Source organism: Notolepis coatsorum, assembly GCF_963971535.1.
Source record: "Notolepis coatsorum genome assembly, chromosome: 14".
In the NCBI taxonomy this organism is placed as follows: domain Eukaryota; kingdom Metazoa; phylum Chordata; class Actinopteri; order Aulopiformes; family Paralepididae; genus Notolepis; species Notolepis coatsorum.
This window is the reverse complement of record NC_140178.1, coordinates 11097123-11111606: the sequence shown is the minus strand read 5'-3', so window position 1 is coordinate 11111606 and position 14484 is coordinate 11097123. Positions and strand designations below refer to the sequence as shown.

Sequence of the window (14484 nt, the reverse complement as noted above, 5' to 3'; positions counted from 1 at the left end):
CCAGATCAGTACAGAATGTAGTGCTGGACTGATGCCAGATCAGTGCAGAATGTAGTGCTGGACTGCTTAATGTTCACATTTAAAAGGAACACTCCAACATTTTGGGAAATTAGCTTATTTGCCATCTACCCTGGAGTTAGACAAGAAGATACCTTTTTCTTCTCTGTGCATGCAGTAGGAGTAGGAAGACGCGCACCGTTAGCCTAGCTTAGCGTCAGTCACAGGAAGTAGGTTCCTCCATTAGCCTAGTTCCCAATGTCTTCCTACTCCTACTGCATGCACAGAGAAGAAAAAGGTATGTATCTTCTTGTCTAACTCCAAAAAAGCACTTTGAGTGCCACGGACGCTTTATGTCGTTAGTTCATGCCGCCAGTTGAATGCCAGCAACGCTATATAGCGCTTGTTTGTCGTTTTTTTTTTATTAGCGATCTGAATTCATATTTCATCAATCAAGCCTCACGCTAGTGCTCCAAACTCTCTGAGCTTCATTGGGAAAATACCGCCCCCTATCGTCGCTCCCTGTGTAACTGCACCCCATTGGATTAGACTGGGGGGGGGGGTCCAGTTTCCTCATTTTACTTATCCGGCAAGCCATCTGAAGAGACCGAAGTGATTGCAGAGCCGGAAAACAACGTGAAATACATATTTACAGTACCCAGCGCTGAATCAATAAACACGATCGATATTCGGAATGGCGATCAGGAATTGGAATAATCTTTTTGGAGAACATCTGATATCTATTTTTACCAGTCTTGGGGTAATCGGATCTGTTTTCACCTATATATCAGCGTTTGCCCCATGTGTGTGTGTGCGCGCTGATCAGGAAATGAGAATCTATTTTTCAGATCGCTTCTCTAGCGTGCATAAGTACACATACTATCGATAATCTAGCGTTTATTTGAAAACTATTCATAAATAGGACGAAAAATGACAACGTTTTTTGTGTATTCCAGAATATTCCAGTAAATGCCGTTTATCACGGAAAAGTTATATTTTCCTGAAACTTAAGAAAACGAGGGCTTTTCAAAATGCTATAAAACGGAAATTAACCGATTAAAAAACAATCCGTTTCGACAATGTTGACTGCAAACAAGTCATTGATCAGCGACGGGCAGATTAGACACATGTGAATAAAGAGCTGCTCGTTTTCTTTGACCATTTTACAAAATGAGTTGTCTGCAGATGTTCCAATCATCTTGACAATGTTTGACACGTGTAATATATAAACAATGTACATGTATTCAGAATGTATTGGATCAAGAGTTTTATTAAATAAATGAACTTGCATCTTGATGTTGTAGAATCTAGGCTACATTATTATATTAGTAGAGATGGGGAAGCACTCCCCCATTCTCTCTTCACTGAGACAGTTGTGCCTCAAATTAAGGAATCAAACAAAAATACCAATTATGGGTAATTGGGTATCAAAATATTTTTATTAATAATACCTTAAAATATTATAAAAACAACAGTGTTTAGTGCAAGCTGTGATACTGAGAAACAACAATAGTGTTTAGTGCAGGCTGTGATAATGAACAAGAACAGTGTTTACTGCAGGCTGTGATAATGAACAACAACAGTGTTTACTGCAGGCTGTGATACTGAGAAACAACAACAACAGTGTTTAGTGCGACACTGAGTGAAACTTAACTCAAAATGTAGTAACTTGGGGCATTTTGTATGCTCACTTCTTGGTCTGTGACATCTCGTCAGCCATGCATGTATTTGTTTGCCATGTTGCCAACCTGTATTATTATTATAACAAAGGGCAAAACCATAAAGAACTTGTGGTTTAGAACAGCGGTTTCCAGATATATTCATGTCATGGACCTCCAAGGAGACATACACAATATATTAGGCCATGGATCCCCAAAGAGTAGGCTACAATTTTATCAAATCTGTTAAAAGCCTGCATCTGTTAAAACAAAAAATAATAATAATAATAAAGTGCACCAGAGTTCCTACTTCCTGTAGGCCTTTTGCAACCCTGAGAGTATCAACCCAAAAACCACAAGAATTCACAGAGAATATATAAAAAATTAAAAGGAATAAAAAGAAAAAGTCAAACAACAACCAAGAGAGACGCACCTAAAAACAGATAAAATAAGGTTTCAGTACCGGCACTCGAAACGGGTAAAAACAAACTTAACACTGAAAAGAGTGTTCGGGGGCACCGCCTCACAGCAGGGGGGTGGCTGATCGGGGGCACCGCCTCACAGCAGGGGGGTGCCTGATCGGGGGCACCGCCTCACAGCAGGGGGGTGGCTGATCGGGGGCACCGCCTCACAGCAGGGGGGTGCCTGATCGGGGGCACCGCCTCACAGCAGGGGGGTGGCGGCCAGGTTGTCCTGGACTATCTGATCCATGGCCACCTGGAAGACCAGCTGCACGGCGGAGGTGTCCGTGGCGGTGGTGAAGTGCTGGTAGACCTGCTTGGTGGTGGGGCTGCCGTTACACGACACGAACATGGCGGTGATGTGGCGTGCGGCGGCGTCCACACTGCGGTCGGCACCTGGAGCAGGAACACGCCTCGGTTTACGGTCACAGTAGTATACTTTACTTACTCATAGTATTTAGATTCTAGTGTTTATTGTAGTAACCATATCTATTGTAATGTTTCAGGTTGTTTTATTTGTCACATATAAGGTACATGTACACTACAGTGCAATGCTTGGTTCTGTATGAGCCTCCCGAGATTGTGCTTTACAGCTAAAAAAAAAAGGAGGAAAAAGAATAAAGACAAAACACTATACAAGATATACAATATACAAAACTAAAGTACAAAATGCAACAAATGTAGAAATGAGGTAGAGAAGTATAATATAACCGATGGGGCACACAGACCCTCCATCTGCACCTTTGATCACACTGCCTACTTGCTCAGATGCGTATATTCAGAGTTAATTATATTGTTTACACTGCTTATTTTTACTATTCTACTGGACTATGAATTTTATTGGCTGTATTTATGTGTTCTACCATTACCATGACCATACGTGTACCTCCCCTCCCCTCCTATGATGCCTGAATTTTCCCAAGGAGATCAATAATCGTATCTTAACCTGACATGCGTGCGTGTTCTCCAGATCAATGAATGTAGGGCATAATATAAGATAAGATATTCTTATTCCTTCCTATTGATCCCTAATTTTAATTGTCTAGTATTAGTCCTTGTATCAAGAGTTAGTCCATGAACTAGCTAGACAGAGAAAGGAAACATGTCCGCATTCAAATGTTTATTTATTTTTTTCGGTAGTGGGGCTACTCGTTTGTTTACTTTTGGATTACGGATTGGGCCTTTACGTGAACTGCATACCGTCATCCACCTGCTGTAACCAGACTGCAGCTGATGTAGCTGTAAAGCTGCCCTCCCTACGGTCATCCACCTGTAACCCGACTGCACCTGATGTAGCTGATGTAGCTGTAAAGCTGCCCTCCCTACCGTCATCCACCTGTAACCAGACTGCACCTGATGTACTGTAGCTGTGAAGCTACACTTCTACCTCGTCTTCCATTTACTTGGGTATGTACTTTTAGGCGAATTTTCTGAAAATATGTCTAGGGCTTGATTGATTGAAAACTTCATTAACAGATTGCAGAATGGGTACAATACAGTACGGCTCAAAACAAAAAAAAATTAAGGGGATGCAGACCAGAGAAAGACTTGCGTCTTGTTTTACATCAAGGGTCCCCCATTTTCAATTCATCATTGAATTGAACAGGTTAAGAGTGTAATGTGCACCACTACTTTGGAAAAAGCATCATCTGATTTCCAGCCTAACCCACAACATTCTAGGCATACCTTTATAACAAGGGAGGTGGAGTCTCAGTTACCTTTATAACAAGGGAGGTAGAGTCTCAGTTACCTTTATAACAAGGGAGGTAGAGTCTCAGTTACCTTTATAACAAGGGAGGTAGAGTCTCAGTTACCTTTATAACAAGGGAGGAGGAGTCTCAGTTACCTTTATAACAAGGGAGGTAGAGTCTCGGTTACCTTTATAACAAGGGAGGTAGAGTCTCGGTTACCTTTATAACAAGGGAGGTAGAGTCTCAGTTACCTTTATAACAAGGGAGGTGGAGTCTCAGTTACCTTTATAACAAGGGAGGTAGAGTCTCAGTTACCTTTATAACAAGGGAGGTAGAGTCTCAGTTACCTTTATAACGAGGGAGGTAGAGTCTCAGTTACCTTTATAACAAGGGAGGTGGAGTCTCAGTTACCTTTATAACAAGGGAGGTAGAGTCTCAGTTACCTTTATAACAAGGGAGGTGGAGTCTCAGTTACCTTTATAACAAGGGAGGTGGAGTCTCAGTTACCTTTATAACAAGGGAGGTGGAGTCTCAGTTACCTTTATAACAAGGGAGGTGGAGTCTCAGTTACCTTTATAACAAGGGAGGTGGAGTCTCAGTTACCTTTATAACAAGGGAGGTATAGTCTCAGTTACCTTTATAACAAGGGAGGTGGAGTCTCAGTTACCTTTATAACAAGGGAGGTGGAGTCTCAGTTACCTTTATAACAAGGGAGGTGGAGTCTCAGTTAACTTTATAACAAGGGAGGTAGAGTCTCAGTTACCTTTATAACAAGGGAGGTAGAGTCTCAGTTACCTTTATAACAAGGGAGGTGGAGTCTCAGTTACCTTTATAACAAGGGAGGTAGAGTCTCAGTTACCTTTATAACAAGGGAGGTAGAGTCTCAGTTACCTTTATAACAAGGGAGGTGGAGTCTCAGTTACCTTTATAACAAGGGAGGTAGAGTCTCAGTTACCTTTATAACGAGGGAGGTGGAGTCTCAGTTACCTTTATAACAAGGGAGGTCTCAGTTAGAATAGAATAGAATAGATCTTTATTTGTCATTGTTGGTACAACGAAAAATTTTTAGGAACATCACCACTGGCATACAAACATAAAATATAGCATGTGCAAAATAATAATGTCAATAATAATAGTAATATAATAATAAAGTATCAATGTCCCAATGTCCCCAATAATAATAACATACCATCATTGTCCCAAGTGCATTTAGTGCTAGTGCAAATAAATAAATATAAATATTTCAGTGAAAGTCCAGTGAGTTAATGAAAGGAAGGAGGGGGGCGTTGACTTGCAATGGATGAAATAGTGTATAGTGCAGCAATGCAAGTCCGGTTCACAGTTACCTTTATAACAAGGGAGGTAGAGTCTCAGTTGTCTTGCAGAGTGTAGGATCTTCTGCCGGAAAAGGTCAGTTTTGTTCATGAACAGGATCTTCGGAAGAGAAATACAGGCAGCCTTGTTAAGAGGAACCAGACCGTCACAGTACTGTCAAACGACTGCTTCATATTACGGAAGTATCACATACTTTATACTTACTCATTAACACAGCTTTATACCTACATGTTAACCAGCTTTATACCCACATGTTAACCCAGCTTTATACCCACATGTCCTTGTATTCCAACTCACCAAGGACGTATCTTTGAAAACGGCGTTGTTGCAGACGGAGGTGAAAAGTTCAAGGCTTTCCTGGAACCGGTTCTAAGATGGAGGGGGACAAAGAGGAAGCACAGATTTGACACAGTATTGTAACACTAACAACCACGTGATTTGTGATAACCCCCATGTGTATCTTTGATTGGTCCTCCATCAGACAGATCAACCCCCATGTGTACCTGTGATTGGTCCTCCATCAGACAGATCAACCCCCATGTGTACCTTTGATTGGTCCTCCATCAGACAGATCAACCCCCATGTGTACCTGTGATTGGTCCTCCATCAGACAGATCAACCCCCATGTGTACCTGTGATTGGTCCTCCATCAGACAGATCAACCCCCATGTGTACCTTTGATTGGTCCTCCATCAGACAGATCAACCCCCATGTGTACCTTTGATTGGTCCTCCATCAGATAGATAAGCGGTTCCCAAACTTTTTTGGCCGTGCACCCCCTGTCACCTCCCGACCTAGCTGACGCACCCCCCCCCCCCCCCCCCCCAATTGTTGCTGGTCTCCGTGCACAGATTTTATTTTTTATTTTATCTCTTCCCACGGCGACTATGGATAGGGAATTTCTTTATTTAATTAAAATGTTCACGACAACATGGATGCATGTACTCTGCCAGCATGTTTAATATCCATAATACTAAAGGTTTGACTAAGATTTTTATGAAATTTTATTGTAAATTTTTTTTTCTTCTTTTTTTTACCACCATTAGCCTTTTCATGTCACGCACCACCTAGAGGGCGCTCGCGCACCACAAGGGGTGCGCGCACCACAGTTTGGGAACCACTGAGATAGATCAACCCCATGAGTACCTTTTAGTGGTGCACGATATATCGGCCGATATGGTCCTTTTTTTACACATCGGTATCGGGCCGATATAAAACAATTATAATATAATTTTTGGGGGGGCTGGGTGGCGCAGCGGACATTGCACTCGTCACCAACGCAAGAGACACCGGGTTCGACTCCGGCTGTCGGCGTTGCCTCCGGCTTGGGCCGGCCGGCATACTAACTCAATTGGCAGAGTTAGCGGGTGGAAGTCGATGGGTGGTAATCTGAACGTTGTGGACAGCGACTCCTACAGGTCGGTTGGGGGACGCCTGCACAGCAGAGACAGGAAAATGGCGGGGGTAGTGTGAGCCTCCCACACGTTACACCTCGCCGAATGAGAGTCCGCGCTGGCAGGTGAAAAGATGTGACAGGCTGCCTCCTCGTGTATCGGAGAGGACACGTGATGCAAGGCTTCTATCCACCCTACAACCAACCAGTGGGGGGCATATGCGAGCAACGTTCAAGACAGGGGAGGGGAGAATTGGCACGGCTTAATTGGGATGGGGAGAAAAAAATAGAAAAAGGAGAATAAGTGGATCAAACAAATTTAATAATAATATTAATAAAAAAAATGTAACATGTTTTGGTCCTAAATTATTAAAAAATATCAGTAATACAGAAAATAAATTACAAAAGTAAAAAAAAGGCGTTTTTGGAAAATAGCTCTTTATTTGATTATCATAAAAAGGTGTTTTCTATACAGAGATATCGATGTCGGTAAATATCGGTATCGGCCAGAACAGCAATATTAATATCGGTTATCGGTATCGGCCACAATTTTCACATCGGTGCATCACTAGTACCTTTGGGTGCCCGTCCTCCAACGGGGACATGTCGTAGCCGCTGAGGGCCACCACGAACAGCACGGCGTGGACGCCATCGAAGTAGCTCAGCCACTTCCTCTTCACGCTCCGCTGGCCTCCCACGTCGTACAACCTGTTGACAGGCGGGACGGAGACATTCACTCACACTTCATCCAATAAGATGAGGTTATACTGAGAAGAAGCTCAACGTATTGTATAAGTAAGTGAGTACAAGTATGGATGTTTGTAATAAACATATATTTAACTTTTAGAAATAGCTTTTTTTTTTTATATCAAATAATGCGTTAAGGATATAAAATATTCATTTCATGGTTCCAGTGTGGATATCCTGCTTTGATGGGGACTGATGGTTAAAGTGACCTTCAGTACGACTGTTCCCTGATGGTTAAAGAAGTGACCCCCCCCCCCACCGTTCTCTCCGTTCCTCTTCCACTGCTTCCCTCACTGTCCCATCATCCAAACTCAAGTTTTGCTGAGCGGGCATTTTCACGAGCTGCACCCCGACTTTGGAACACCCTCCCTCAGACTGTCAGATACTCTCCCTCACTCTCCACCTTTAAATCCCGACTCAAAACCTACCCAGTTCTCCCAAGCATACAACCTTCCCTACCCATAACCACCCTCCTCCAACCTACAGTACCACCTCCCCTTCCCTACTTTCTCTCCGTCTCCTGTCCCCCACCTCCCCTCGGTTTCCTTACTTCCCTGACTGTTCCCCTACTGGATGTTGTATTTATTACCTGTGGTTTTATCAAGTTCAAGTTCAAGTTTCCTTTATTGCCACACAACCAGGTTGGTGGTATTCTTGTTCGGTACAGGCCAGGGTGGATACATAATACAATACAACATGACACAATAAATACATAAATACAGCACAGCACAACACAGCACAACATAAACACACAGAAGAATCTAGTCCATCGGTCAGGAGCTTGGTTAGTGTGGGGGCGGAAGGGGGAGAGGGGGGGGCCAAGGGAGTTCAGGGTCCGAATGGCGGTGCGGAAGAAGCTGTCCTTGAAGCGGGTGGTTTTTTTGAAGCGTTGTTGGGTTCTTGAAAAGCGCTATATAAATAAAATGTATTATTATTATTAGTACGACTGCTGCCTGACGGTTAAAGAAGTGACCCTCGGTACGACTGCTCCCTGACGGTTAAAGAAGTGACCCTCAGTACGACTGCTGCCTGACGGTTAAAGAAGTGACCCTCGGTACGACTGCTCCCTGACGGTTAAAGAAGTGACCCTCGGTACGACTGCTGCCTGACGGTTAAAGAAGTGACCCTCGGTACGACTGCTGCCTGACTGTTAAAGAAGTGACCCTCAGTACGACTGCTCCCTGATGGTTAAAGAAGTGACCCTCAGTACGACTGCTCCCTGACGGTTAAAGAAGTGACCCTCGGTACGACTGCTGCCTGATGGTTAAAGAAGTGACCCTCAGTACGACTGCTGCCTGACGGTTAAAGAAGTGACCCTCTGTACGACTGCTGCCTGAAGGTTAAAGAAGTGACCCTCGGTACGACTGCTCCCTGACGGTTAAAGAAGTGACCCTCGGTACGACTGCTGCCTGACGGTTAAAGAAGTGACTCTCAGTACGACTGCTGCCTGACGGTTAAAGAAGTGACCCTCGGTACGACTGCTGCCTGACGGTTAAAGAAGTGACCCTCGGTACGACTGCTGCCTGAAGGTTAAAGAAGTGACTCTCAGTACGACTGCTGCCTGACGGTTAAAGAAGTGACCCTCAGTACGACTGCTGCCTGATGGTTAAAGAAGTGACCCTCGGTACGACTGCTGCCTGAAGGTTAAAGAAGTGACCCTCAGTACGACTGCTGTCTGACGGTTAAAGAAGTGACCCTCGGTACGACTGCTCCCTGACGGTTAAAGTGATTATAATATTAAGGTCCAGGTGTAGTTAATAGTTCATTACAAGTCTTGATTTCTACACTCCCCGATTTCAGGTTTCCAAAAGAATGAAAAATTGCCTGATTGCAGATGGTGACTATATCTCCTCAGGCCAAATTATGTGGTTAACTATTCATATTCTAGCAAAGTAAAATAGTGTTTTAATATCGAGGACATTTTCATGAACTGAACTTGGATTAACCACCACCCCTCTTCCTTATTTGATTGTGGGGGGGGGGTCGAAGTATCCTTGAGCAAGACACTTAACCCCTATGCTCCCGATGTGCAGGTTGGCACCTTGTATGGTGTTGCAATGCAATGTGTGTGAGTGAATGGGTCAAATGTGAGGAACAAATTGTAAAGCGCTTTGGATAAAAGCTGTATATAAATGCACCATTTAACGACACTACAGAATGTTAACCATTTCACTACCGTCTGTAGTGTGGTAGTGAAAGGTTAACCTTCTGTAGTGTGGTAGTGAAGGGGTTAAATCAGGCAGCTCACCGGAAGACCAGCTGATCCACTTGAAACTGGGTCTCAATGATTCCACAGGTTCTCACTCTCACTCTCAGCACGTCGGTTTCCGTGGGAACGTAGTTGGGAGCGATGATGCGACTCATGTTCTCAAAGAAACTGCAAAGGATGAGATGAAGCATAGGGCCAGTTAGAGACTGTAGAAACAATACAAACTAGAAATAGAAGCAATAGAAACAATGGAAACTAGAAACAATATAAACTAGAAACAATATAAACATAAATAATGGAAACTAGAAACAATAGACTGTAGAAACAATAGAGACTGTAGAAACAAGACTGTAGAAACAATATAAACTAGAAACAATATAAACTAGAAATAGAAGCAATAGAAACAATGGAAACTAGAAACAATATAAACTAGAACCAATATAAACTAGAAACAATATAAACATAAATAATGGAAACTAGAAACAATAGACTGTAGAAACAATAGAGACTGTAGAAACAAGACTGTAGAAACAATATAAACTGTAGAAAGTTACATTCATTTCAGTAATACATCCTGATGACACCTGATGAAACAATACAAACTAGAAACAATAGAAGCAATATAAACATAAACAATATAAACTGTAGAAACGATAGAACATTTTAAAACAATATACTGTAGAAAGTTAAATTCATTTCAGTAATAAATCCTGATGACACCTTAGTGTATATAGAATAAACGGTCAATTTGACCCACTCAAACCCTGCCCTCTTTTCTTGATCCTGCAATCACAACTGTTGCTCTTCTCCCCCCCCCCGTCCCCCCATCAAGAAAAGAGAGCGGGGCTCGAGATAGGCATAAACAGCATAACAGGTGGTGTTACGCACTAGAGAGCGGAGTCGTTCAGTTGGAACTCGTGGCCCCTAGCTGTGGCGACGCGGACCCCCTGGTCAGACCAGAGGGCACAGAAGGCGTGGGCCATGAACGGAAAGAGCTCCTGGTCGTCTCCCGAACACTGGCCACAGGAGAGGATGGAGCGGGCGTGGCTCTGAGGAGACAACCAAACGATCCACACAAATCAGCAGCAGGAGAGCATAACATTAGGAGGGCATAACGTTAGGAGAGAGTAACATTAGGAGGGCATAACGTTAGGAGGGCATAACGTTAGGAGAGCATAATGTTAGGAGGGCATAACATTAGGAGGGCATAACGTTAGGAGAGAGTAACATTAGGAGGGCATAACATTAGGAGGGCATAACGTTAGGAGAGCATAATGTTAGGAGGGCATAACATTAGGAGGGCATAACGTTAGGAGAGAGTAACATTAGGAGGGCATAACGTTAGGAGAGAGTAACATTAGGAGGGCATAACGTTAGGAGGGCATAACGTTAGGAGAGAGTAACATTAGGAGGGCATAACATTAGGAGGGCATAACGTTAGGATAGCATAGCGTTAGCATAACATTATCAAGTAGCAGGCCTACTTGAGGTCTACGCTTCACTAATGTAGCAGGCCTACTTGAGGTCTCCGCTTCACTAATGTAGCAGGCCTACTTGAGGTCTCCGCTTCACTAATGTAGCAGGCCTACTTGAGGTCTCCGCTTCACTAATGTAGCAGGCCTACTTGAGGTCTACGCTTCACTAATGTAGCAGGCCTACTTGAGGTCTACGCTTCACTAATGTAGCAGGCCTACTTGAGGTCTACGCTTCACTAATGTAGCAGGCCTACTTGAGGTCTACATTTCACTCATTTGATATTGAGTATCTGATCAGAGTAATTTGATATCGAGTATCTATGCCGATAACGATTCCTAATCCAATATTTGTATTTTCCTAGATAATAGCAGCACAGAGAACACTTCAAGTTTATTACAGGTAGTAAAACCATTTCAATGTAGGTAAGATATAGGCGTGTTGATCGAATATGTCTGCATGCAAAATAATTGCCTCCATCGCAGCTTTGCCTTAATGGTTTTCATTAAAAAGAAATTAACAAAAAAAGGATCAGAATTTTGACTGGGCTTAATACCCAATACCCAATTAAAATATGCCATGATCAGCTCCCATTCCAATCTGTCCGATCAGGACATCCCTAGTTATCTATAGAGTCATTCAAATCCAAACACTGGGGCTTTAACAGATATATTTCTATTTAGATTGAGATGCATTTTCTTCTCACCTTGTTGTTCTTGTTGCACAGGTTAATCCTCAAAGACCCCATGCCTCGCAACACAAACTTCATGGACATCAGGAGGTTGTCAAAGACTGCAGGCTGTTGGAAGGATGATACTAGTTAAAACAGACTTCATGGACATCAAGAGGTTCTCTAGGACTGCAGGAACAAACTTCATGGACATCAAGAGGTTGTCTAGGACTGCAGGAACAAACGTCATGGACATCAAGAGGTTGTCTAGACTACTACTAAAACATCTACTGTAGTACCATCTGGTAGTCTGTGTTAAGAGCACTACTAAACCTGAGGAGGAGCGGTTGTGTGTTCTGTGTGATCTGGGAGTGGTGGAGGATGAATATAATTTTGTTTTTTATTGCCCTTTGTACACCACTTTGAGGAGGGCTTTATTTGAAAAAATTCAAATTGTAAACCCAGATTTGTTTTGGCAGTCTGAGAGCTGTATGTTGAGTTGTTTCTTTGTGGAGGACATCTTCGGTTTTGCAGGATTTTTGGAGAAGGCATGGCACCTGAGACAAAACACACTGTATCCTATATAATTGTATTTGAATTCTCCTTGTTTTTCTGTTTATTTACATTGAGTACAGCTTGTGTTATATTACGTTTTATTGTATTTTCTTGTATTTTTTTGTATGGCCATCTTGGTCTATGTCATTTGTTAAGTAATTTGTAAAGTATATTATTATATACTTATTGTTATGTGTCTTGTAAGCCCATATGGGCTGGGCATACATCTGTATGTAAGACACGAAAATATCAAATCAAATCAAACTAAAACATCTACTGTAGTACCATCTGGTAGTCTGTGTTAAGAGTAATACTAAAACATCTACTGTAGTACCATCAGGTAGTCTGTGTTAAGAGCACTACTAAAACATCTACTGTAGTACCATCTGGTAGCCTGTGTTAAGAGCAATACTAAAACATCTACTGTAGTACCATCTGGTAGTCTGTGTTAAGAGTAATACTAAAACATCTACTGTAGTACCATCTGGTAGTCTGTGTTAAGAGTAATACTAAAACATCTACTGTAGTACCATCTGGTAGGCTGTGTTAAGAGCACTACTAAAACATCTACTGTAGTACCATCTGGTAGCCTGTGTTAAGAGTACCGTACACCTAAAGCAAACAATCCTCAAAATGCTTTTCCACCTCGTCTGTGGCGGGTCATCAACTCATTCAAGCCTTATGTCACCAATGATTGATTTTACAACCTTTGAATGTTGGGCGACTGTTAGCTTGACACACTTTGGCTTCCGAGGAAAAACCTGGCTAATGTGGGTTTTGCTCCTAGCTATAGAGTTCAATAGGCCACAGATGGTCATCGATACCATAACATAATCATCAAGGAGGTTCCCTGATAGGTAGTCTAGTCTGGCAAAACTCCATTTCATTGCAGTATTCCATTCCTACGCACTAACATCCGTACCGACCTGCACAGACACTCATCTCCCCAAGGGAATACAACTCCAAATGAGTTTAGTTTTCTCAGGTCAACTTTTTACCAAAACATTATAAAAAGACTACAGACACACATACGCCAATTTATATTGTAATTACAATATGGAGTTATCCACATGATAACTCTTATGGAATAGATTGTACGTAGAATACCTTAAAGGTGAGGAGTTCCTGCTTGGAGAAGCCATGGCCATGTATGATCTTGATCTGTTTGACCAATGTGCTTTTCCCACTCTCTGCAGCACCTGATTCATAACACCAAACACAAACAAACATTGCATTGGCATGTTAAACAATGGGGGTGTAAAGGTACACATATCCCCGTACCGAACCGTTTCAGTACTGGACCTAAGGTTCAGTACGGCTGTGTACCGAACTAATACAACGGTACGTTAACCACTACGAACGCACGCACAGCACTTTTTTGTGTGTGTGCAGAATTTAATTCAAAACTCTTATTATTAATTTCAATATAGAATATTCGTTGACAGCCATACAAGTACAATTAGTTACTGCACACTACATCACCCCTGAGTGGAACATGTACGGTACACCCCACTGTACCGAAAACCCGCACCGAACCGCGACTTCAAAACCGAGGTACGTACCGAACCGTGGTTTTTAAATGTTACTTGTCCTTTTCGGACAAGTTATGTTTTTGTAGGTTTTTATTGATTTTTGCTACCGGGCAGTCCGGTAGAGAGAGAGAGAGAGAGGAGGAATGGGAGACATTCGGAGACATAGACCGGGGAAGACATTCGGCAAAGATCACCGGGCTACCGGGAGTCGAACCCGGCTCGGCCGTGTTGTTGCACCGTAGTGCTGTATGCGGTGCGCCACTCGGGCGCCCCACCGAACCGTGGTTTTTGTGTACAGTCAGTTACACCCCTATTAAACAACAATACACGGCACACCATCAACGATCCAGCCACTTACCGAGCATCAGGATCTTCACCACGTTCATCTCCGTCCTGGCTTGCTCACACAGGTCGTGCTCTATGTTAGAGCTCTTGACTTTAGCCGTCTTGACCTCCTCAGTGACGTCTCGGCGGAGGCACAGCCCCATGCAGAGCTGCAGTCAAGGTGGGTCGTAATAAACAGAGCTGTACTTCAGCTTAGTGTGTCGACTGAGGTTAACATGTAAACAGAGCTAGGGCGGCTACGTGGCGTAGTGGGCAAGGCGCTCACCACGAATGCGGAGACGCTGGGCTCGCCTGTTCGAGCCCAGCGCTCCACATTGCTTTCAGTTTAGCTGGTTGTCCGTACTAATACACATTGGCCGTATTAGCGGGTGGGAAACTGATGGGTGGGGATCGGGCGTTGTGGACAGCGACTCCTACA

At 43.2% G+C, this 14484-nt stretch overlaps 1 protein-coding gene across 1 annotated transcript; it reads right to left on the bottom strand.

Annotated features, from left to right (window-relative positions):
- Window positions 1-2313: 2313 nt before the first annotated feature.
- Window positions 2314-14209, bottom strand: LOC311240293 (guanine nucleotide-binding protein G(o) subunit alpha-like; the record flags this gene model as incomplete). Its single annotated transcript, XM_084328854.1, has 9 exons — window positions 2314-2512; window positions 5154-5241; window positions 5440-5511; window positions 7108-7243; window positions 9531-9659; window positions 10380-10540; window positions 11671-11763; window positions 13297-13388; window positions 14080-14209. 9 exons carry the CDS (start codon window positions 14207-14209, stop codon window positions 2319-2321), a joined length of 1095 nt encoding a protein of 364 aa, XP_084184980.1. The 3' UTR covers window positions 2314-2318.
- Between the last annotated feature and the right edge of the window lie 275 nt (window positions 14210-14484).